The following is a 27,059-nucleotide window of genomic DNA, read 5'->3' as shown; positions in this document are numbered from 1 at the left end:
GAGACAGAATGATTAGTAGACTATTATAATTATCCAGGCAAAGGGTACCGAAGATGTCTATTAGGGTTATGATCATGTAAATAGAAAGAAACCCCTGGAGAAAAGCTATCAGACTTCCTCATTTTCTCAGCATTTATTGCATCTCTTAGCATTTATTCTCAGGCTAGAACAGGTTGAGGCTTGTGATTTGAATGCCCATGGATTAATCTATTCAAGGAACCCAATCTGGTCATTCTGAGCAAAAGGATGAGTAGATGAGAGCTCAGTTCACTAAGCCATCTAAGATACTACCTAAGACCTATAAAATGGATGATCTTGAACAAGTGCCCAAATCTTTAAGTCTTGAGTTTCCTCATTTAAGGGGTCCTTCCTATTCAAACATTCTAGGGTTCTATATAGATCCATGGGATGGGATAGGTAGAGAAATCTTATAAACAAGGCTGTTTTCTTGGTAAAACTGTCACAGGGCTCCACTAAAAGTAGTAATGTACTTTCCTTGTGTTTATATAGAACACAGACTTCAAGAAAAAAAAGGAGAGAGAAGAGGAGAAGAGAGGAGAGGAGAGAAAGGGGGAAAAGGAGGGAGTAGGGGGAGGAAGGGAGGGATGGGGGGAGGAGAGGGTAGGAGATCAAAGAAATATTGAGACTCCTCTTCATCTCAGCCTCTCCCTGAAGCAAAAGAGTGAAGCCTAAAACAGAAAATGCTGTGCCTTCTGTTGCTGTTGGGACCTAGTATGTGCTATGGAATCTGCTGATTTGGGAGTCAGGATTCAGTTGTGATGGTGATAGGGGAAGAAGGGGGGGAAAGTGGCTATATGCTCTTTAGAGGGTGCTAAGGAGTACTGAAGGGTATTAGGGAACTACTTTGAGCTACAGTTGGGGTGGAGGATGCTCATGGAAAAGGTACTAGAAAGGTAATATGATGACAGTGTTGCTTTCTGACATGATCTAGAGAAGAGTTGTAAAAAATGGTGACTGGAGAAAGGCAGGAATAACAAAAATTTCCCCAATTTTAACTTCCTCTGAACTGGCTGATTTCTCTGATCTCTCCATTATCTATTCTATTAGGTGCCAATCTTGGGATGCTCCTATCTCAGACGCCAATCAGAGGGATCTGGAGGAGTGGAACCTCAGTGAAGATCGAATGTGAACAACGTGATCAACTTGCTGCCATGCTCTGGTACCTCCAGCTTCCACAGCAGAGCTTGGTACTGATTGCTAATGCAAACAAGGGCTTCTCAGCCACTTATGAAAAGGGTTTTAATGACACCAAGTTCCTCATTACTAGACCAGAGTTAACATACTCCACTTTGACAGTGACTGTTGTGAATCCCGAAGATACTGGCCTCTATTTCTGCAGTGCTGGTGACACAGTGAAAAAATTGGTTCAAAGTCTTGAATAAGAACCTTTGCTTTTCCTTTCCTATTCAAATCTGGAGAGCAGAGATAAGCCACAGTGAGGGCTAAGACAGCTGTATGTTGGGCAAACAGCGAAACTGTGGTGGAGGTGGGTGGTAAGAAGGATGTAAGGATATGTGGTCTGGGGCATAGAAGTAGGAGGGGATACAATCATATAATAAAATGCAAGACTGGTTTAATATCTTGACTACCACAACATAATTCATTCCATTTTCAAAGAGGAATTGGCAGGGAGAACTGAGTCAGGATCTCAGAGAGTATAAAGTAAAAGATTTGTCAGCAGAGATCAGATGTAGTTTCTTTTCTCTTATGTAATGAAGTCTAATAAGCCAGCTGTCCCAGGACCTATTCTCTGTTGTCCATACTAATGCAAATTCTATAAAACAAGAATTCCATCATTAAAGAATCATAGATTATAACTGAAACTTTTCCCCAATAGGAATATGTACTGGATCTATAATTTTATATGTATAGAGAATTCTTGGATGAGGAAGTTCCCTCTACTTAAGTGGGCACCTTCCATACAACTAATAATCCTAGACATCTGGATAGAATCCTGAGAGGTAAGTGATTTGCCCAGGCTATCAAAAGCAGTAGGTAGCAGATGTTGAAACTAGGCTTTCCAGGTTTCTTGGCTTGTCTCCTTTACCCTGAAAAAACCTTTCACTTGATCCTTCTGTCCCCACTGACTGTCCTCCTGTATCTCTGCTGTCCTTTGTAGTTAAATTCTTTGAAAAGGCTATCTACAATAGTTGCCTCCATTTACTCTCCTCTCTCTCCTTCCTCTTACAATATGGCTTCAGATCTTATCTTATATAAACTAAAACTGCTCTCTCCAAAGTTACTACTCATCTGTCTCTTAGTTTCTAAATCCAGTGGGTTTTTCTCAATTCCCATTCTCCTTGACATCTTCTCAGTCTTTGCCACCATTAATTCACCCTTTCTTCTTAGATACTTTCTTCTATCTAGGTTTTCAAGACACCATTCGCTCCTGCCTCTTTTCTCTGTCTGACTGCTCCTTCTCTGACTCCTTTGCTAGACCCTACTTCAGAACACATCCTCTATCTTGAGAGCCCCTCTTTCTTCTGTCCCCAGTTTTCTTCTTTTCTCCTTCTATATTACTTCACTTGTCGATGTCATGAGCTCCCATAGATGTGGTTGGTTGTTGTCCTTCATTTTCAGAGGACCAAAATGACATCACTAGGTGATGTCTTTTAACTCATGCATAAATTAAGTTGAAGTGAGGTAGAGTTGCACAAAATCATTCTCTCCTCCAGAATCATCGAAGTCCAGAGGCAAGACAAAAGTTAAGATGACTGGCATTGGCTCAAAATGCAGTAGATGACCTTGGCTTCTCTGATGTCTAACCAAGTTCTAATCACTCCACAGTGCCTGCTTCCAATGTGTTTTTTTGCCTGTTGGACCAAATTGTTCTCATCTGCCCCTTATGCTAGAGGAAGTCTTTGCGTGCTTGGGTAGATACCACCCCAGTCTCCCAACTCACTAATGGGTTTGAGGACTATTGGTTACTCTCAATTTGATTTAGTCTTCCTGCTGAGAAGATTACTGGGGAGTGACTGCTATGCATGCTACAGCTTCTTAGAGCCACAGATGAGAGCTGGGTGGTCAGTGGACAACAGTGGTAGAAAGCAGTCCAGAAAAGAGCTCAGTAAACACTCATTTCAGAAATACTAGCCTATCCTGAATATCCAGAATTTAACTGCTACCATAGAAATGGTGATGATTTTCAGATCTACCCATCCTCTGGACCAATCTCTCTGTTGTTTACCAATCTTTTTTTTTAAACCCTTGTACTTCGGTGTATTGTCTCATAGGTGGAAGATTGGTAAGGGTGGGCATTGGGGGTCAAGTGACTTGCCCAGGGTCACACAGCTGGGAAGTGGCTGAGGCCGGGTTTGAACCTAGGACCTCCTGTCTCTAGGCCTGACTCTCACTCCACTGAGCTACCCAGCTGCCCCCTTGATTACCAATCTTGCTGCTCTGTCTTTCAGACATCTTAAGCTGGATGTCCAGTAGACATTGTAAACTTAATATATCCAAAACAAAATTCATTATCTTCCCTTATGAAACATTTACTCCTTTTTCGCTTCCCTTTTATTGTTGAGGGCAATACCATCCCTCCAGTTCCTCCTGGATTTCTCACTATCTCCTGTTCTCTATATCCAATCTATTGCCAAGGTCTATTGATTTCACCTTTGCACTATTTCTAGAATATTTCTACTTCTCTCCTCTGACATTACCTCTACACTGATGTAGGTCTTCATCACTTCACATTTGGAGTATTACAGTAGCCTGGGGGTGGGTTTGTCTTCCTCAAGTCTCTCTACTCCAACCTCTCTTCTGTTCAGCTACTAATGTGATTGTACTAAAGTGCATGTCCAATCATATTCTTTCTACTCAGGAAATTCCAGTAGCTTCCTATTGGCTCCAAAAGCAAATATAAAATACTCTGTCTATGTTTTGTTATAAGGATAACCTATTCTCCTATTACCTTTCAAGTCTTCTTATATCTTATTCCCCAACGAGTATTCTATCCCGTGACAACAACTTCCTAACTATTACACAAACAATATGCTCTCTCTCTCTCTACTCCAGATATTTTCTTTGTCCCCCATGCCTGAAATACTCTCCTCTGCTCTGACAACTGACCTCTCTGGCTTGCTTTAAGGCCCAATTACAATCCCACCTTCTAATGTAACCTTTGCCCAGTCCCTATAGCTTCCACTGCCTGTCCTCTGTTAATTATTTCCTACTTATCTTATAAATAGGTTGTTTTGTATATGTTTGTTTGCACCCCCCTTCCCCATTAGGCTGTAATCCTCCTTAGGAAAGGGATTGGCATTTGCCTCTTTTGTATTCTTAGCACTTGCCTGGTACAGAGTAGACTCTTTATTAGTGTTTATTGATTGATTAATTGCTTTTGACCAATAAGGTCTACTTGACAAAATAGAAATGTTTAGGAGGAAGTGATTATCCCATCCCTATTCTAGAATTTTGGAGAAACCAAGATTTGCCTAATCCACATCTTATTCATTGCAGTAATAGACTTCAGCACTGTTAGAGGAAAGATAGGCACAAACCTACAACTAAAATTCTCTAAAGGATACTGGCACAGGAGGAATGGGAAGCTCTGAAAAATGAAACTTTGGAGACACAGAAAAAATTCCAATAAAGGAAAGCAGGAGATATTTAGAGATTTTGTGAGGACACAGATTGGCCAGTTAATTTTTTAAAAGATACACGTGTGTGTGTGTGTGTGTGTGTGTGTGTGTGTGTGTGTGAGCATGAATATAAAATAGTGGTATCACTGCAAGATCAGAATCAAGAACACTATGTTTCAGAATATGATGAGTTTGAAGGAAGATTGTTCAATACAAAAATTAAGGTTTATTTTATTGTTAATACTATGTTGGAGGTAAAATGAAGCTCAGAAAAGAAATAGGATAGGATTGTTGCCAGGGGGTAGATGTAATGATGGTAACATATCAATGAGAAAGGAGAACAATTCTGTTCCAATTTTACTTCTGGACACTCAATAAAGAGGAAGTTCACTAAATCTCATAAGGTCAGAACAAAAAAATGTTAGCAGTGAGTTGAAACCCAAAGAATAAGAGATGACAAGAGGATTCCTAGGCATGCTTAATCAGTTAAAGTCACACTGTCCAGACGAACTATTTCCTGGAGTCCTGGAAAAAAAGATAGTAGTTATTACTGAATCACTAGCAGTTACCTTTTAAAAAATTGAAATGAATTTGAGGAGAAATACCACAGGACTGGAGATGGGCAAATGTTGCTACAATTTCCAAAAGAAGAAAAGATAATGAAATCTTCTTGATTTCTTACAAAACTCCATAAATGCCTTATAAAAACCATAAATGTTTATTAAAGGGATGCTTTATGAGTATCTAGAAAAAGAAGCAGTAATCATAATCAACATAATTTCATCACAAATAGGCTATACCAAATTAATCTTTATTTTTTGCCTGGTTTATCAGAATGATAGATTAAGTGAAGTCCATAAAGATAGTGCTATGAAATATAAGCAAATTAATAAATGCTATAATTAATTTGATTGTTAAAAATTAATCCTATCTCTGCAGGCAAGACGGAGAGGTATGGCCTAGATTATAAAACTATTAGGTTGATTCAGATCTAGTTGAATGATCTGATCCAAATAGGAGTGGATAAATTTCAAGATGAAAATATAGTCATCTCTTCTTTCCTCTGTTTTGTTTAATATATTTACCAATGATTTTGATGAAAGCATAGATTATATATAATTATTCCATGGGAAGGGAGACAGAGCCAAGAAAGAGTTAGGAGCAGATTTTCCTTTATCAGAAACTTAACAGAAATAATTTTACAAACATTCACCTCTGTGGCATTTCTGTGTTTAAAGTATGTGATGATTCAAATGAGTATAGCCCTTCCTAATTAGATATTTAGAGTGACCAGGCTCGTGTTTCTGAGTGATAGCCAAGGCATGTTTCATGAAGTAGTAAACACAAGGTTAAGTGATGGAGCAAAGGGAGATTCTATGTTATAGCTGACATGGAGGTGTACAAGTACTTTACTTGCATTATCTAATGTGGTCTTCACAACAAAGCAATGAAATGAATGCTATTATTATTCCCATTTTACAGATATGGAAAGTGGGTTTCAAAGAGATCAAGTAAGAGTGTTTTGGATCAGTCCTAACAGCTCAAGTTCAGATTTAGGAAGCAATAAGGCAACTGTAGACAATAAATTCCAAGAAAAATAACTGAACTTATGACAAGATATTAAAGGATTCAATTTCTAATTAGATTTAAAAAATACTACCCTCCCTTATTCACTCACCAAGGTTGTGAGGCAATCTGTAGGCAAGAAGACCAAGAAGTCTTCCCTATAGGACAATAGGCATGCCAACTGAACCTTTAAAACACTGCCATTGTTTCAGTCATATCAGACTTTTCAGGAACCTCTTCAGGGTTCTTTTGACAAACGTACTAGAGTGGTTTGCCATGTCATCGTCCAGCTCATTTTAGAGATGAGGAAACTGAGACAAAAAGGGTTAAGTGACTTGCCCAAGGTTCATGCAAGAAGTAAATATCTGAGGCTAGATTTGAACTAGATCTTCCAGATTCCAACTCTGGGACTCTATCCACTATGCCAGCTAGTTTCCCACTGCCACTATACAAAGTTGTGTTTTTTCTAAATATTTCTAGGCTTTTAGTTCACTCAAAGGAAGAGATACCATCCCAGTCTCTATAAAATAGTTATTGTTTATACTTCACTGTCATCTGTGTAGTACATATCTGAGGAAGGATTTGAATCCATACCTTACTGACTCTAAGTCGAGCACTCCATCCACTATGTTTAATGTCTAATGAATGAGGCTCAGTCATAGACTCAGATTTGTTACTGTTTGAGTACCAGGAAGGTTTTTATCTTCTCTATCAGAGTAGTCTTAAATGGAATCTTCTTTCAGAGGAATGGAGACAGAGCTAGTATCTTGTTTCAGGCAGGAGGTATAAGACAGTGTCCTGATCCCTGCCAGGGATCCCCTATCTCCTATCCCCCAGACTATTCCTGGACTAGTAAATCTTCTTAGTAAATTTGTTTTCAAAGGCAATTCTCTAATACTAAGCTGGAGAGTAGGTACTAATTTTCATTGATAGAGAGAGCTTCTATACCTGGTGTTCTATATATCAATGAAATCATAGACACTTACTAAAAAATCTCCACCTAGCTTGTCTCATCATTCTCTCCCTAGTTCTCTCCACTCAGTGGAGTGGAGCCAGTGACCATTCTATGGTCAGAATTCTAAATCTCTCAGTTAGCTCTTCAGCCCTCCACAATAAGTCAATAGGTTAACCCTCACTTTGATAGACTCCTCATTCTTCTTGGATTCACTTTTACTTGATGCATTCCCTTCAAGCTCAAAGTCTTCTAATTCTTTCCCCACCAGATTCATTGTGACTTCCTTCAGCCCAAAGTTTCTGACTCTCATTCACTCTTTCTCCACAAGAGGACAGTCACACTTTGTGAATGAATGACTTTTTGGACCTCCATTCCCACTTTACTAAGGCTTTTCTGATTCTGTAAACAATTACTTTGAATTGTTAGCCATCTTGTATCCTTAGCTCTATTATTGTCCTAAAATCCCAAAGTTCATGTGACTTACAATCAGTCTGTAATTCTCAAGTCTAGCATGCACTTATAGATGCATGAACATTTAGACCTTATGGCAGAGATTCTTAAACATTTTATATGCCATCAACTTCTTTAGCAATCTAGCGAAGATTGTCAACAGCTTTTCAGAATAATGTTTTTCAAACAAAAAATAAAATACATAGAGTTACAAAGGAAACTAATGATATTGTAATACAGTTGTCAAAATATTTTAAGAACTAGTATGAATTTCAAGTTAATATATTTTGCTATAGAGTTAGGTTGGGATAGGGAGTATTTGAAGTGGAGTTCAGTAGATCTGGATTCCAATACTGACCATTTCCCAATTGCATGGTCTTTGGCTACTCTTAGGCTGAAAGGCACAATATCAGGTTCTTTACCTTTAAGAGAGAGAAATAATGTTTTTATATAAAAATTATTCTCTACTGATATACTGTGGTAAAATTGAATGTAATGGACCCCTGTACCAGCAGCAATACAATGACCCAGGACAATTCTGAGGGATTTATGGTAAAGATGCTACCCACACTCAGAGGAAGGACTGCAGGAGAGGAAACATATAAGAAAAACAACTGCTTGAACGCATGGGTCGGGGTGTATGTGATTGAGGGTGTGGACTCGAAACTACCACACTAATGCAACTACCAACAATTTGGAAATTGGTCTTGATCAAGGACGCATGACAAAACTAGTGGAAATGCTCATCGGCCATGGGTGGGGGGAGTGCGGGGGGGGGGGTGAAGGGGATAGGAGGAGCATGAATCAGGTAACCATGTTAAAAATGTAGATTAATAAATGTTAAAAAAATTTATTCTCTGGTGTTATTGTAACTATGAAATAAGATAATGCATGGGAAATGCTTTGTAATCATGTGATTTATATAAATGTGAGCTATTATTTGTATTTCTATTCTAGTGATAATATTTCTCTGCCCTAAGTCAGAAAGTCTTTTTGTTCACATTCAATATAACTTCTTATCTTTGAATAGTTCTGCTGAGGCTATGTTGGCAGAGACTGTTATCATCCACAGATTATGTATGTAGCAACCAAAGGAGCTATAACTCGACTCCCAAACAGTGGAACCTGAGGCTAGTAAAAATGAATTCCTTAATGGAATGGGCCATTTCTGCCTGGATCTTGGTAGGGATATCATATTCCTTATGAGGTGGTGATCTTTTTTTTTTTTCTGCTGAAATCAGGTATGATCTAAATTCATAAGTATTCCTCATTTTGAGTTTGCTAAAAGCTATTATTCCTATTTTTTAACAAGTCCTACAGATGTTGGCATCATCTAGCTTTCCAGATACCTGGTCACAGAGTTTCACTGGAAAGGCAGTGAAACAAAGATGTTTCCATTTATGATCATTTCATACTCTTATCGACATAAATTGGTTCAAGGGTTAGAGTTCCTGGCTTATTAATAGAACAATGTAGTTTCAGATAAGTTAGAGTTCTTTTTTTCAAACCCTTATTACTTTACCTTAGAATCAATACTATATATTGGTTGCAATGCAGAAGAATAGGAAGGGTTAAGCAATGGGGAATAAGTGACTTGTCTAGGGTCACACATCTAGGAAATGTCTGAGGTCAAATTTGAACCCAGGACTTCCCATCTCCAGGTGTGGTTCTCAATTCATTGAGCCACCCATATGACCCAAAGTCAGAGTTATTTCTTGTTAAATTCTCAGTTAAAAGGACTTAAGATGCTGACTCCCATCTGGTAATCCATTTCATAAAGCCCTAGACCCTTTCATGTATCTGTGACAATTTGGCTACAGTATTACAATCATCTCATCTCAGTGCAAATCTTTATCCTCCTCTCCTCTCTCTGAGATCATCAGCCATTGCCCTTTGGTGCCTGTTCAATCTCTGTGACTAAGCACCTGGGAAGCTCCAGCAACTAGAGGGGCTATAGGAGGGTAATTTGGGTTGCTGTACAGGCACGTGAGTGTACTGATGTTGACAGATTGCTATAAGGATGTAGGTAGGAGCTCTGTGACTGGATAATCAGTATTTTAATAAAATTGATTTCCTTTGTTCTAATACTTTATTTTATGTAATTAGAAACAGTATTCTGAGAAGATGTGCATAGGATTCACCAGGCTGTCAAAGAGATCAATGATTCATACAAAAAAGTTAAAAATTACTGCTATAAATGTACAAACTATACTCATGGAGGGAATTGGAAGTAAAAAGGCAAGTATGCAGTTAATATCTATCCATTGATATTAACCTCAGAGACTGACTAGTTATGTGTCCCTGGACAAGTCACTTAACTCCTCTAAGACTCAGTTTTCTCGTCTATAAAGTATTAGCACTCATTTCCTAGGTTTGTTGTGAGTATCAAATGAGTTAATATTCACAAAGAGTTTTGCAATCTTTCCAAGGGTAGCATGTGTAGTGATTATACTCCACTAAAACTATCTCAGCTCATGACTGAACCAAGTTGAAGGTAAGCAACAAGTTTCATACCTGTCAGTGAGTTAAGGAGATATCTTTTTCAAGCATGTGAATATTTCTTCCAGTAGAATAGGCAGAATCAGGTGCTGTGGGGTGCTTAGAGTTTGGTCAGACATCAAAGATGGTAGGGTTATCCCTTGCATCCTGGACCATCACTAGTTACCTTGACTTTTGTCTTGCCACTGGACTTCAATAATTTTAAAAGAGAGACTGTGGCTAATGATTTTGTACATTTTTGCCTCACTTAAACTCAATTCAAGGGCAAATCAAGACATTACACCAGAAGATGGCAGAGTAATCCTCAGTAGCTCTGTGCCACCATGAAAATCCTCTCTGACCAATGATTAAAATATCATTATAAAATGAATACAGAAGTGAAAGGATGAACAAGGAGACAGAGTGAAACAACTTTAAAGAAAGGGGCACAAGGGTAACAGGAGAGAAGACCCAGAAAGAAGCTATAGCAAGGAGGGAAGATCATGCCAGGAGTGAGCTATGAACTCTCATTCTACATCTGGTGTCTGAGGTTTGGGACCCTATGCCTAAGCCAACATCAAGACCTTAAGACACTGCCTGAGCAAACAGAGGTACAAGCCAACCCATACCCCTTGAAATTTCAAACATGTAGAGAAGTCTAGAGCCCCAGTCCAGGGAATTCTAGTCTGGGCTTGGGACAAGGACTTAATTCACACTCTCATCATAAAGGGCTCAGACAGGGAAAAACAAGTATACTCAATGTGGTATAGAATTCTGTCTTACCTCACAGAGAAGTAGAAGGGGAATAAGATAAAGAAAGAAGGAGGTAATTGGAGGAAGTTGGGGGGGGCAGAAAAAAGCAAAACACTGGTGAAGAACAGAGAAAAAGGGTATTGAGCAGGATTTAAAAGGGATAATATGATGGAGGGCAATACATAGTAATCATAATGCTAAATGTGAATAATATGAACTCACTCATTAAATGGAAGAACATAGCAGAGTGAATTAAAAAACAAAATCTTACTCTATGTTGTTTATAAGAAAAACATTTGAGACAGGGTGACACACACAGATTCAAGGTAAAAGTCTGGAGCAGAAGTTATGTGCCATTTATAGTTAAAAAAAAACAGGAGTAGCAAACATGATAACAGACAAAGCTAAAGTAGAAATTCATCTGATTAAAAGAGATAAGGAAGGAAATTACATTCTGTTAAAGGGTACTATGAACAGTGAAATAATATCACTATTAAACATTTATGCAACAAATGGCATAGCATCTAGATTTCTAAAGGAAAAATTAAAGGAGCTCAAGGAGGAAATATATAGTAATATATTAATGGGGGATCTCAACCTTCCCCTTTCAGATCTAGATAAATCAAACTGAAAAATACATAAGAAAGAAGCAAGGGAAGTGAATGAAATGCTAGAAAAATTAGAGTTAATAGATATCCGTAGAAAACTGAATAGGAATTAAAAGGAATACTTCTCTTCAGCAGAATATGGTATATGTACAAAGATTGACCACATACTAGGGTTTAGAAATATTGCAAACAAATGAAGAAAAGAAGAAATAATAAATACAACTTTCTCAGACCATAATGTGATAAAAAATTATACTTAACAAGGGTACATGGAAAGGCAAATTTATAAAAATGGAAACTAAATAATCTAATTCTTCAAAGCTGGTGTGTAAAAAAGAATTTGTAGAAACAGTTGAGGACTTCATTAAAGAGAATGACAATGAGGAGACATCATATCAAAACCTATGGAATACAGCCAAAGCAATACTTAGGGGAAAATTTTTATTGCTGAGTGCCTATAGTAACAAAATTGAGAGGGAAGAGGTCAATGAATTGGACTTAAAAATTTAGAATAAGAACAAATTAAAAATACCCAGATAAAAACTAAATTGGAAATCCTAAAAAATTAAAGGAGAAATTAATAAAATTGAAAGTAAAAGAACTATTGAACTAATAAATATGACTAGGAGCTGGTACTTTGAAAAAATAAATAAAATAGATAAAGTACTAGTTAATCTAATAAAACAAAGAAAGAAGATAATCAAATTAACAGTATCAAAGATGAAAAGGATAATCTTACCTCTAATGGAGAGGAAATTAAGGTAGTTATTAAGTTATTAAGTATTTTGTACAATTGTATGGCAATAAATATGACAATCTAGGTAATATGGGTGAATATTTACAAAAATATAAATTGTCTAGATTTAAAAAAGAGGAAATAGAATACTTAAATAATCCAATCTCAGAAAAAAAAGTTAAACAAGCCATTAAGGAACTTCCTAAGAAAAAATACCCAAGACCAGATGGATTCACAAGTGAATTCTGTCAAACATTTGAAGAACAACTAATCTAAGCACTATGCAAATTATTTGACAAAATAAGCAAAGAAGGAGTCTCACCAAATTCTTTTTATGATACAAATATGGTACAGATTCCAAAGCCAGACAGACCAAAAACAAAGAAAGAAAACTACAGACCAATCTCCTTAATGAACATAGATTCAAAAATCTTAAATAAAATACTAGCAAAAAGACTACAGGAAGGATATCACAAAGATTATCCACTATGACAAGGTGAGATTTATACCAGGAATGCAAGGATGGTGATAGAGGAAAACCATATAATTGACCATATCAATAATCAAACCAACAGAAATCACATTACTATCTCAATAGATGCAGAAAAAGCCTTTGACAAAATACAACATCCATTCCTATCAAAAAACACTAGAGGGGCAGCTGGGTAGCTCAGTGTATTGAGAGCCAGACCTAGAGAAGGGAGGTCCTAGGTTCAAATCCGGCCTCAGACACTTCCCAGCTGTGTGACCCTGGGCAAGTAACTTGACACCCATTGCCCACCCTTCCCACTTTTCCACCTAGGAGCCAATACACAGAAGTTAAGGGTTTAAAAAAAAATAAAAACACTAGAAAGTAAAGGAATAGAAGGGCCATTCCTCAAAATAATAAACAGTATATATTTAAAACCAGCAGCAAGTATCATCTGCAATGGGGACAAGTTAGAAGCCTTCCCAATAAAATCAAGAGGGAAGCAAGAACGCCAATGATCACATCTATTATTTAATATTTTACTAGAAATTCTAGCAATAGCAATGAAAGAAGAAAAAGAAATTGAAGGGATTAAAGTAGGCAATGAGGAAACTAAACTATAATTCTTTGCGGATGATATGATGGTATACTTAAAGAATCCTACAAAATCAACTAAAAGACTAGTGGAAATAATTAACAAATTTAGCAAAGTTTCAGGGTACAAGATAAACCCACATAAATCATCAGCATTTCTATACATTTCCATTAAAATTCAGCAGCAGGAGTTAGAAAGAGAAACCTAATTTAAAATCACTCTAGACAACATAAAATATTTAGGAATTTATCTACCAAGACAAACACAGGAATTGTGTGAACACAATTAGAGAAAGGCAAATTAAAACAACTCTTAGGTATCACCTCATGCCTAGCAGATTGGTCAATATGACAATAAAGGAAAATAATAAATATCAGAGGAGATGTGGCAAAATTGGGACACTAATACTGCTGGTGGAGTTGTGAATTGATCCAACCATTCTGGAAGGCAATTTGGAACTATTCCCAAAGTGCTTTAAAAGACTGCCTGCTCTTTGATCCAGCTATACCACTAATTGTACAAAAATATTCATAGCTGCGCTCTTTGTAGTGGCAAACCTCTGTGAGGTCATGTCCATCAATTAGGGAATGGCTGAACAAATTCTGATATCTGATCTTGATGGAATACTAGTGTGCTGAAAGGAATAATGAACTGGAGGAATTCCATAAGAACTAGAAAGATCTCCAGGAATTGATGCAGAGCAAAAGAAGCAGAACCAGGAGAATACTGTACACAGAGACTGATACATTATGTCACAATCGAATGTAATGGATTTCTTTACTAGCAGCCATGCAAAGACCCAGAACAGTGTGGAGGTACTTATGAGAAAGAATGCTATCCACATTCAGAGAAAGAACTATGGGAGCAGAAATGCAGAAGAAAAACATATGATCGATCACATAGTTCAATAGGGATATGAGTAGGGTTTTGATGTTAAAAGATCACTACTGCAAATATGAATAACATGGAAATAATCCAGTGGAATTACTTGTCAGCTCTTGGAAGGGGGGGAGGGAAGTGGAGGATCATGAATCATGTAAACATGCAAAAATATTCTATATTAAAAATTTTAAAAAAGATCACCCCATGATGTCATTGTTTGTCTTTGAAAAATGAAGAATAAACAACAATATAAATTATTACAATATAAAATATTACACTATTGCTGTTACATTTATTATTGTCTGATACTGAATTACCTCAAAGATAGAACAAATATAAAGACATACCAACCAGAAAGCAAACATGGTATAGTGGGAAAAGAATCTGTTCTGAATTCAGATAATCTGGGCTCAAATCCTGCTACCTGTGATATTTACTATCCATTTGATCTTGGAAAAGTCACTTAACCTGGGGCTCAGTTTCTTTACTTGACAAAAGAGGGCATTGAATTAAATGACCTCTGTAGTAAAGCTATGATCTACATATAAGCTTAACTAGGACAAAACTCCTTACTCATTAACATTTCTCTGTTACTTTATTCACCTTCACTTTCTAAATTACATACTACAATGAAACCTTGACCTCCTGTTTGTAATGGTGTCTGTATCTCCTAGACTCAAGCTTATTTTCCCAATTTAAATAGCTGCCTTTGCACTTCTCTGTTTATTTTTCTCTATATGTCCTGAAACTAAGCTATTGATATAACATCTGGAAAATTTTTAGTACTCTTTTCTTTATATGGCATGTTAGGAAAAGAAAGAGAGAGAGATGATTGTTATGTTGTGATAATGCACATTGGTGTGAGTTTTCTAAGACATATTAAAGATTATTTGACCTTTTTTAAGTCTACATCCAATTTCATACCAGATGGATTTTTTCCAGTGGTGAAAGCTTTTGAAAAGTTTAGTACTTTCTATATTTATAGAGGAATCTGAAACGTTTTCAGCTTTTCTGAAACGTGTTTTTATTCTGAGATTCAATCTTATTATTGACCTTATTATTTACCCTTCTCTAGGAAGTGAAAGGATTAGATTTTGAGGAGCTCTTTAAACTCTGGAAGATATTTCTTTGGAGGTCATCATATTTGTTTCTTTTTCTGCAAACAAGAGTTTACTCAACTCATCTCCAGATTAGAAATGCCTAGGACTTTGCTTAAGAAATGACCAGAGAATTAATTCCACTGGTTTCAGAAAGTATTGTGTTGAAAATGAACTTCATGACAACAATTGGACAGAAGCTATAAATCCTGTATTTTGTCTTTCAGAAAGTGTACCACATATTTACGCTCAGAGAATTGGGCTTGAATAATCATCTCTGAATGATCATGACCTCACTATTAAAGAAAAGCTATTCATTTTGAGTAGAGAGCAGAGTAGCTAATAATTTTGAGTTCATTGAGTTATGCAGAGAAGAAAGTACTAGATTTAGAGCCTGAAGACTTATGTTTGAATACTAGTTCTATTATTTCCCATTTTTGTGGGCAAGTCATTTGTTTGATTTGGGTTTCAACTACCTCATACATGAAAGGAAGAGATGAAACTAGATGATCTCAGATGCACTATAATACTGTCAAATGAGAACAATGACTATGGATAGGTAGTTTAACTTCTCACAGTGCTCCACCAGAGGGCAGACTGGAATCTCCCTGTGATTTTGTAGAAATCTACCATATTGTTAAAGAAAGAGGAAGGACAAGGAAGAAAGAAGGACCAAAAAGACTCCAGCCTTATCCACAGTCTTTAAGGAAAACAAGAGAACAAGGAAGACTAATAATAGAGATGCTGAGACTTCTGATACTTTTTGGGCCCAGTAAGTCCATAGAACTTGGAGAACTGGTGGAAAAATGATGAGGCCAATAGAGAAGAAGCCCCATGTCTTCTAAAGGATGTGAGAGGTCCTTCAGAGGACTATACTCACTCTCCAGGGGAAAAAGAAAAGTATAGGATGGTGTTAATAGGGAAGCTTCTCTTGAAGTTAAGATTGAATCTTGATCCTGGGATCTTTGGGGACAATGTTTTGATGGGAGAGGAGTGAGGAATGAAGGGAGGAAGGTGAATATAGAGCTTTTAACTTGGATTTATGTGGCTCCAGATGTACTGTGCTTACTGACTTCTTCTTCACCAGGCTTTGGGCTTGGAGCTCTCGTCTCACAGAAGCCAAGCAAAGGGATATGGAAGAGTGGGGATTCGGTAGATATTCAGTGTCATCTGATCGACTTCAATGTTCCAGTCCTTATATGGTATCGACAGCTTCCAAATCAGGGTCTGGAAAGGATTTCCCTTTCCAATCCAAACTCTCTTCCAGACTATGAGAAGGGCTTTGATTCTTCCAAGTTTCCCATCAAAGAACTAAATTCAAAATCCTTCATTCTGACAGTGACAGATATAAATCCCAATGACAATGGACTCTATTTCTGCAGTGCCAGTGACACAGTGAGGAACTTGGATCAAAGACCAAAGCAAAAATGTTAGCTTCTTTCTCACACCCATCTGAACAAGATTGTAAAGGAAGACAAACCACAACTATGGTTAAATTAGTTCTGGATGCTGGGGCATGGGCTAAGTGAAGGAAAGGGCACCTATATGAAGGAAGTGAAATAAGACAACATAAAGCAGGGTCCCCAAGAAAATTTGGGATAAAGTTTCTTTAGTTCTTAGATACCTTTTACAACCTATAGTATATTTAAACACATGAGAAAGGGGCTTATGTCTTCCTCATAGGACTAATCTATATAACCCTAAATATGCTTTTGTTATTGTTATTCAGTCATTTTTTCAGTAACGTTTTACTCTTCAGTATCCTATTTGGGTTTTGTAATTTTTTTGGCAAAGATAGTGGAGTGGTTTGTCATTTCCCTCTCCATTCATCTTACTGATGAGGAAACTGAGGTAAACAGGGTTAAATTACTTGCCTATGGTCATACAGCTAGTCTGAGATCAGATCTGAACTCAAGAAGATGAATCCTCCTGACTCCAAGCCCTATCTCTAATCACTGAGCAAGCTGGCTGTCCCCCAAATATGCTCTTAGGACTAAATTTATGTCCACAAGATACCTTCTCATTGCAATATGATGCCCCAATCATTAAATATGAATCAATACACCATTGTAATACAGCATGTTAGAGGCTAGATTTCACTGCAGTTTTTCTTGATTTCTACTCAATTATTCTGTCCACTATGCTCATAGTCTTCAAAAACTAAGGCTTAGAAAGTGAAGGTGATTCTTTCCCTTTACTTTCATATTGGCCAATATTCTAGGTATGAGGTGGTACCTCAGTTGTTTTGATTTCCCTTTCTCTAATTAGGGGCAATTTAGAACACTTTTTCATGTGATTATTGATGGCTTTGATTTCTTCATCTGAAAACTGCCTATTTATATCCTTTGACCATTTGTAAATTGGGGAATGTTATATGATAAAGGAATATATATCCCTCTCCCTGATGGTATTAGGAGCTGAAGCCTAGTGACTATGAAAATCCTTAAGTGTCACACTCTAGTTGTAGTGGTGAAACACAAATGGTCCCTTAGGTAGATTTGAGATGAAACTGCTACATCAACTTCAATATAACAGTGTCCCAGAAATAAGTAAATTAATGAATGAAGTGTGGTTCAGATTTTACAGTTCTTCTATCTACGTATTCCTGGCTTAAATTATGGATAAATGCTAAATGACTGCAACTTAACTTTTAGTTTGAATGATCTCTCTTCCTTCAGATACTCAAGGATATGTTTGTTAATTCTTAGGGTAAAAATGACATCCACCTAAGTAAGTTTCAAGATTTAATGATAACAGACTTCGGGGAAAGGGGAACAGGAACTGAAGGAAAGAGGAATAAACGGAATTCTTGGCTAAAGCTACAGATAATCAGGTGATATCAGATTGAAGGTAATCAGTGTTTGGGATTAACAGTTGAAGAGGTTTATCTTTCTCAATTGCAACCTGGCTGCTTTAACCTGAACCAGGTTGTTTGATGATATTGATGTTGTTTCTTCTTTGATGATTAATTAATTAGGATGTATAGTATAGAGTCACACAGGATTGGAAACTAAGGTATTGATCAGTATTGGCTGCTGGTATCCTAAATTGACTTTTGGCCTACCCAACCAACCAAAACCTCCCACCAAAGGCCTTCTCCAAATTGAGAGACCTCCTTCAGTCCAAATCCTGTTTTTTATACTGCCCTCAGTAACTGCCTTTCCCTTGCTGGCTCATGCCAAGCTTGGTTCATTCCAAGTTCCAAACCGCTAAATGTCAATCATTCTGCTCTCCATTTTGCATAGCAGAAATGATATTACAGGAATGGCTTGATTTCTTGCATATTTGATATAGTTCCTTATATGTTTAGGAAACTAGACTTTTGTCAGAGAGTTTTATTAAACATTTTTTTCCCAGTTTGTCTCTTCCCTTCTAATTTTAGTTGCATTGGTTTTGTTTATGCAAAACCTTTTTAATTTAATATAATCAAAATCATTCATTTTCTATTTCATAATGTTCTCTGTTTCTTGCTTAGTCTTAAATTCCTTCCATTTCCACAGATCTGACAGATATACTATTCAATGTCCACCTAATTTATTTATGATTTCACTATTTATATTTAGGTCATTTACTCATTTTGAATTTATCTTGGTATAGGGTGTAAGATATTGATCTAAACTTAATTTTCCCCATACTGTTTTCTAATTTTTTCTAGCAGTTTTTGTCAAATAGTGAGTTCTTATCCCAAAAGCTGGGCTTTTGGGGTTTATCAAACACTAGCTTGCTGAGGTCATGTATCCCCATTCTATTCCATTGATCTACCCCTCTGTCTCTTAGTCATTACCATATTGTTTTTTTTTAAACCCTTATACTTCGGTGTATTGTCTCATAGGTGCAAGATTGGTAAGAGTGGGCAATGGGGGTCAAGTGACTTGCCCAGGGTCACACAGCTGGGAAGTGGCTGAGGCCGGGTTTGAACCTAGGACCTCCTGTTTCTAGGCCTGACTCTCACTCCACTGAGCTACCTACCATATTGTTTTGATGACCGCTGCTTTATAGTACAATTTAAGATTTGGTACTGGTAGGCCCCCATCCTTCACTTTTTTTTTCATTAGTTCCCTCGATATTCTTGATCTTTTGATCTTCCAGATGAACTTTGTAATATTTTTTCCTAATTCTCTAAAAAAGTTTTTTGGTAGTTTGGTAAGTAGAGGACTGAATGAGTAAATTTGTTTAGGTAGGATTGTAATTTTTATTATATTAGCTGATCCTATCCACGAGAAATTAATGTTTTTCGAATTGTTTAGATGTAGTTTTATTTGTGTGAAAAGTGTTTTGTAGTTGGGTTCATATAATTCCTGAGTTTGTCTTCATAGAGAGATTTCCAAATATTTTATGTTATCTTGAGTGATTTTAAATGGAGTTTCTCTTTCTAACTATTACTGCTGAGTTTTGTGGTATATGACTGTAATGGAACACTTTTGTGCTCTAAGGAATGATAAACTGCTTGATTTCCATGTGAACTGGAAAGACCTCCACGAACTGATGTGGAGTGAAATGAGCAGAACCAGGAGAACTTTGTGCAGAGACTGAAACATTGTGGGACAATCATATGTAATCGAGGTTGCTACTGATACCTGATAATGATCCAGGACAATCCCAAGGGACCTATGAGAAGGAATGCTATCCACATCTAGAGAAAGAATTGTGGGACTAGAAACACAGAAGGAAAACATTTAATTTTCCACTTGTTCATATGGATATTGAATATGAGGTTTTAGTTTTCAAAAGATTATTACAAAAATGATTAATATGGAAATAGGTATTGAGTGATAATACATGCACAACCCAGTGGAATTGCTTGTGGGCTCTGGGAGGGAAAGTGCATGAATTATGTAACCATGGAAAAATACTTAAATAAAAGTAAAAAATAGAAATAGAAAGTGAAGGTGACTTTTCCATTGTCACACAGTTGCTAAATATCTGAGCTCTGTACTCTATCCAGTATATAATGCTTCTTCTTCCATCTTCTAATATTTCATGTTGTACCCTAGACTGCTTTCTACTTAACACTACTTCTGGTTGTTCCTTAACCTCGTACAAACATAGAGTCCAGGTATAATTTCTTATGTGCTGTCTTCTGTGGGAGATAGCAGGAAATTCAAGGTCCATTGGGGAAAATATCTGAGTAAAGATAGCTAGTACCTTAGGTGAATGCAAAGCTTACAGATGAGGGAAGAACTTAACATCATTCCTCTGATGGGAAGAGAATAGGTTTGAGAAATATAAATTTATTTAAAAGTATCAAGTTTATATGTGCCAATAATGTCCTTTTTTTGTCTTTTTTTGGTCCTGTCTGATTCTGTGTTACCCCACTGGGGGTTTTCATGACAAAGATACTAGAATAACTTGCCATTTCTTTCTGCAGCTCATTTTTCAGAGGAGGAAACTGGAACAAATCAGGTTAAGTGACTTGTCTAGAGTCACACAGCTGGTAAAGTGTCTGAGGTGAGATTTGAACTCAGGAAGATGAGTTCAGGCCTTCCATTGTACCACCTAGATGCCCCAAAAATGTTTTCACTTAGAGAAAAATCAAAGAATATGTGAAAGCTTTGTACTGTCTAAACTTCCATCTATCCATTCATCCATCCATCCATCTATCTATCTATCTACCTATCTATCTATCTATCTATCTATCTAATGAAGAAGGCACTTCTTTCTTGAATACTAAAGCTAGGTTTTTGCCCTCTTTGGGGATTGATTTCAGCAAATAAGGAGGAACTAGCTATAGAAAAATAACTAGATAGAATTCTTGGGAGGGAGTGATTGTGCCATCTTAGATTTTGTGAACCACATATTTGGTATAAGGGAGGATATATAAAGAGTTTAAAGAAAAGATAGGTAGAAACCCATAGCCTAAGATTCTAGAATGAAAATTGCCTCAAGACGGATAGGTGTAAAATATGTTTTTAAAGGAATACTAACTACTACAAGGCAAGAAATGATGAGCAGGTTAATAAAAAAAAAAAAAAACTAATCTGTATCCCACTCTGTATTCACTCTTTTCCTTTTTTCTGATCTCTTACATCCTGAGCCTGTCCTCTCTCCCACTTAAACTCTCCTTGACTCCCAGCACCTTTAATTTCCCACCCCTCTTCCTCCATAATGTTCTCCTATTGAGATTTTTCTTGATATGACCAATGCCAATCCAGGCTGAGGGATGTAGATGGGACCATGAGAGACCCAGTGATGCATCACCCTCTTTCAGCAAGAAGCAGTTTTGACAAACAAGAACTCCCACAATCCTCCCTTGGACTCATTTGGACTCTCCAAATTCCCCTTGCTACCTTCTGCCCCCATTTTTTTCTTTTTTATATAAATCAAAATAGGGGAATGATAGATCATGGGACCAAACCCCACTGCTTTCCACCATCCCTGCTGAAACCAATAGCTCTCCCCGCACCCCAGCACCTGTCCAAACTATGAGACAAAGCCCAGTAAAACCCGGCAGGACATCAGGATTTTCCTATCAGGCTTAGACAAATGACCTCCTACAAATGACCTCAAGCCTGAGCACCTCCCACTCCCAGGGACCAAGGTTCCACACCTCTTCAGTGCCATCCAATGAACTTCACCTGAACCAATCAATAGAAGCAACATGATTACCTCAACCCAGACAATCACCCTATAGGAGATTGCCCCCTTTTCTTCTCCAGTGGACACCCCTAGCCATCCCCTGGTTTTGGGTTCCCCCCCTTGCTCTCCCTTCCTCCCCCTCCACTCCATTCCCACTTCTACTGCTATCAGCCTCCCATCCCCCTTTCTCCCCTCTTTTCCTCTAAATAAAGCTTTACTCTATTACTTCACTCTCTACCTCATTCCTCTCTGGTCAGACCCCCCTGCCAGCCAGGTCTGACACAAATGTATTTTTCTCAAATGATGCCTATTCTAGTGCAGGGAGGGGAAGGAGGGGGAGAGAGAATTACTTGGGAATTTTAATATAAAAAGCAAACAAATAAATGTTAATAAAAAGGGAGAGATGTCATTCAAGAATGGAATTCCAATGACACAAATACCAACTATTATGATGATGAAGAAAAGGTTAAACTATCTAAAGAGATGGATATGTTACAGAAGTAACTCATTAAACAGTTCACATTTTAAAGAAACATAGAGAAAAGGGATTAAAGGGCATAAAATTGAATACAAAAAAGAAAAATGGCATAGATCTATAAGAACAACATCCAGGAGGACAAAGTCAAGGAGCAGATATGGGTAATGAATCTGGAAAACAAAAAGGGCTGTTAATAAAACATGCCAGGATGTTAGGAGCCAAGGAAGTGACAGGATCTTTGCTTAGGATGAAGAGTCCAGTGATATTGGATAACCATGGTGAAATGAAACTGCTCAACTTATAGTTTAATCATATTTTCATTTCATCAAGAAAACTATCTTTAGGCTGCAAGAGGGGATTAAACCTTTGGATAAGAGATGATAGGACAATGTCTAATTCACCATCAGTGAATTTAAGTCACCAAGTGCAGAAAAATGCCATCTCAGTATCCTGGCCTTTATGCAACTGAGAGAGAAAAGCTGTTCAGGATGGAGTATGTGGGGAGAAGTCAGGGATAATTCAGTGTGAAGAAAATTATTGTTCATGACACATAGCAAATAACTGAAAGAAAAGACATTGTAGTGAACGTGTTTGTCACGAGTGAAGGTCAGAGTTAAGGCGGTAGGAAACCCGTGTCATTTTTGGCTTTAGAATGGCCAAGTGTAGGAATAGATCATTGCAAGTTAACATTTCTGTCAAACAGTATATGGAAGATATTCTGCAGTTCATCACAGGTGACAGTTCATACAGAGCCCAGTTTGGTGGAGATATGAAGGACTAAAGTCATGCTCAAAAGGAATGATGGCTCTAGAATGTGGATGGCCTTGAATGACAGTCTAGAGAGTTTGACATTTTTTTTATTAAGTTGTACAAAGCTATTGAAGAAGTATGAGAAAAGAGTAGCACGATATGATCTATATATAATTGCCATTAATTAGGAATAATTTAAAGACCAGATTATGAGACAAATTATGAGGTCATGGCATTGGTCCAAATAGATGGTAACAAAAGGCTTTTACCATGGTGATAGTAGTGAAAATAAAGAGGAGGTGAAGGTTATTAATGTTAAAGGAAGAAGATAGGGGAGGAACATGAAAAATTTCTACATTTGGTGTCAAAGGACCCATTTTGAAATCCTTCTTCCCTTATCATTTCAGTGTCCTTGAATAAGTCACTCAACTTTTTTATAAGTCAGGGTCCTCACCATGGGTCGATGGGTAGCAAAGGATACATACACAACACTCCCAAGTGCAGCCTGAACCACATTAAAATGTATTTGGGAAATATTTAAAAAAATAAAATATGATAAAACAGATAATAGTAACACATGGTTTTCTAAGCCAATATGTAGTCTGCAGAGATCCTGATACATGGTTTTTGGCTCATATTTCTGAGTTTAACAGTGCAGGACTAGATGACCTCCAAGATTCTTTCTAGTCATGAGTGTCAAAATATATAGAATTTTGAAGCCACAGTAAGATCTTGGTGAGGCTATCCAATACAAATTTAAAGATGGGTCAATCAGCAAGATTCCTTGATACTCCCTCTCAGAAGCTCTAAGGGAACAAGAGAAGAGACATTAAGTCATAGTGGTCTTTTGGAAACAGATTGGAAAAGACAGAAATCTAAGGATCAAAGGAACTCTAGGAGAGTGGCTAATGACACCAAACTCCAAGTTTAAAGTTTTTTTTGACCTGAAGTCTGTCTGTCCTCTTTGCTTTCTCTGGTCTCTGCTCCAGCAGCCATAAGGATTTGAGTACTTTTATCTTTTATCTCTTAAAGGTTGAATAAAGGGCTTCATTAGACAAAGGAAGCCATGGTACAAATCTGATGTGATCAAATCAAAAGTAGATTCCCCGTAGGTCCCAATATTATCTACTTACAGTGCATAACTTGGTTCCTTTGGATTTTGTAAATGATGGCTCCCTAAGCACTCTATCATAAGGGTTTGATGGAGCCAGGTTCTCTATTGGTCAATTAAAGTTAAAACCTTTTCCCCTGACAGTAGCTGCTGTAAATTCCAATGGTAGCCTCTATTTGTTCAGCATTTGAGCACATAGCAAGAGGCTTGGATCAAAGACCTCAGGAAGAGACTATGTACCTCCTCTAACACCTGCTTCCAGGCTTGGCAATTCCTGCCACTGGAAGCAAATGATAGCAATGGCTGAGATAACTCTGCATGTTGGGGAAGAAAAGAAAATGGAAGGGGTTAATCATTTATATAGAGGCTACTATGTGCCAGGCACTGGGCTTAGTGCTTTTTTTTTTCCAAATATTATCTTGTTGATCCTTACAACAATCCTGTGACGTAGTTCTGATTATCATCCCCATTTTACAGTCAAGAAAACTGATATAATCAGAGAGCTGTCCTGTTTGTTCTCTTCAGGACAATCATTCTGATGGCCTGCAAGGCTGGGATGTGTTGGGACATCTGTGAGAGTATTACCCTATAGAATTGCCCTCTGGGACATTTTAGTGACAATTTTCATTTTACTTAGTACTAACATGTCAAGATGTACCACTTCTTATCTTTGAGAGAGGCAGAAAATGATAAAGGAAAAGAAGTTGTGAAATCATAAAAGGAATATGTCCGGGGATATAGTTTTGTTTGTTTGAAAGAGCATAGAAGCTAAGCAGCTTAGTAACAGGTGACTGTGAGAGGAAATAAATGGGTAGTGATGGCAGAATCCAGAAAAACAAATAAGATATTCTAATGCTTAGCTCATATAGTTAAGGAGGAAAGATTGGCAGCAAAGAATCTAAGCTGGTCAAAGTTCTGCCAAAATGTGTTTTGTCCCTGGTGACAGAGTCATAATATAGCATGAAACAAAGATGAGTATTTGGAGATTCTGCTCCATTGGCCACTAGAAAGTCATGTGTATCCAATGAATATCCAGAGAGAGAATTGGGAATGTCCTGGGAGGGAGACTTTCTGAGGTGGTACAAGAAGATGAGATCTGTATTGGGAAGGAATAAAACAAGAGCCCTTTGTAGTAAAGGTTGGATCATGTTTTAGGAATTCTAAAGTCAATTTAGGGATGACAGAAATAAATGGATATGACAAAATCTGTTTCTATAATTGCTATCCCTGCCCACCTATTACTGAAGTATATGGAATGGTGAAAAGGCAAAGGGGTTGAGTTATGATAGAATTTGTACAGATATAATTCAATCTATTTGCCACTAGAACCCAGAAGATTCTAAAGCAAGACAATTAGTTTTGGATAATCAATTTAATCCTCATTGCTAAAGCATGGTGGTATTGGACCCACATTTCTCCAGATCTTAATGAAATGAGACTTTCAGAAATGGACTCACCCATAAAACCTTACTTCATTGATCTAAAACTAGAAAGGACCTCAGAAGGCTAGAAGGAGACATGGATTGATTAAGTCCTCCCTATGTTCCAGGAATATACAGATATAAGCAAAAAGAAAAATAGCTCCTGGCCTCAAAGAGCTTATGGTTTTGTTTTTTTAAGGCCCTTACCTTCTGTCTTAGAATTGATCCTGATTATCAGTTCCAAGGCAGAAGACTAGTAAGGTATAGGTAATGGGGGTTAAGTGACTTGCCCAGGGTAACATAACTAGGAAGTGTCTGAGGCCAGATTCAAACCAGGAGATCCATTACACAGGGAGTGATTTACTCAGAAGAAACAACAAAGTCAGAGGCAGCCACCTACTAGATAATGGAGACCTTGTCTGTGATGCTGTAACACCTAATGTCTCTGGATCTCATTACACAGGGAGCAATTTACAGAAGAAAGGTGAAGCATTGGAGATATGAATGAGAGAAGTCCCTTCAATCAGTCATGCATATATGTGATGTGTGTATAAATAGACATACACATAATTACATGTGTGTAGGTATGTAATGCAATTGCACACATAAGCAATGAACATTATTATTTGTGTATATGTATGTAAGTATGCACAGCATCACAGACAAGTCACACCTAAGGTACAGATGTTCCACTTCAACAAACCAGAGCCAGGGCCTCCAGAGATGCCTCACTCCTCTCCTGATGCCACCATGGAAACCAGACTCCTCATCTGGGTCATCATTTGCCTCCTGGGAGCAGGTGAGTGCTCAGCACAGAAAAAGAGGTCAGACCTGAGTTTGAACCTTTCTCTTTTGGCTGCAGCATCAGATCCTCACCTGAACTCAGCCTCCTAGCTTCTCTCTCCTCCCCTTACAGGTGTGACAGGTGGTGGAGTTCTCCAGACCCCGAGATACCAGGTCACAGGCAAAGGACAAGTTGTGACACTGAGATGTGACCAGGACCAGAATTATGATTCTATGTACTGGTACCAACAGAAACTAGGACAGGAACCAAAACAACTTTTCTATTACTATATGAAAGCAGATCCTGCTAGGGAAAAAGGCATCCCTGAAAACTTCCAAGCCCGTCGGCCAGAAATGAACTTCTGTTTCCTTACTGTCAGTTCCCTCACTATTCAGGACTCGGCTATATACCTCTGTGCTATCAGTATACACAGTGCTGTAGAGTTACCTCCTCTCTGGGCATAAACCTCTCTCTTATCTCCACACCCAACAATTCAGTCTTATGAGGAGTCCCCTCCATGTTACCTGGATAGGAAGTTGGTTTGTGGCTACAACAACCTCCTTATAGAAAGAAGTTGGGTGTTAATCCCTAAAAATATGAGTGAGTTGTGTGAGGCATCATTAAAAGAGAAGCCAGTGAAGAGTCAGAATCACTAATAAGAGATTATTTCTAATAATAATAGAGGCAATGATGATGAGGTCACTCTAAGGTTTGGTATCCATGACTCTGATGACCAGTAATGGCTGAGG

General features: G+C 37.6%; 1 gene segment (V, D, J or C); it reads left to right on the top strand.

The window, feature by feature from the left end:
• The first annotated feature begins 701 nt into the window (after nt 1–701).
• The window catches only part of LOC123249460, a 232,614-nt gene continuing 206,256 nt past the window's right edge, over nt 702–27,059 (top strand). Inside the window, 2 exon segments of the C gene segment in view lie at nt 702–732; nt 1,069–1,359. Of these exon segments, the coding sequence occupies nt 702–732; nt 1,069–1,359 (322 nt within the window).

Source organism: Gracilinanus agilis, chromosome 5 (genome assembly GCF_016433145.1).
Source record: "Gracilinanus agilis isolate LMUSP501 chromosome 5, AgileGrace, whole genome shotgun sequence".
NCBI lineage: Eukaryota > Metazoa > Chordata > Mammalia > Didelphimorphia > Didelphidae > Gracilinanus > Gracilinanus agilis.
Note: the sequence above shows the minus strand (reverse complement) of the source record. Positions and strands in the feature narration are given on the sequence as shown.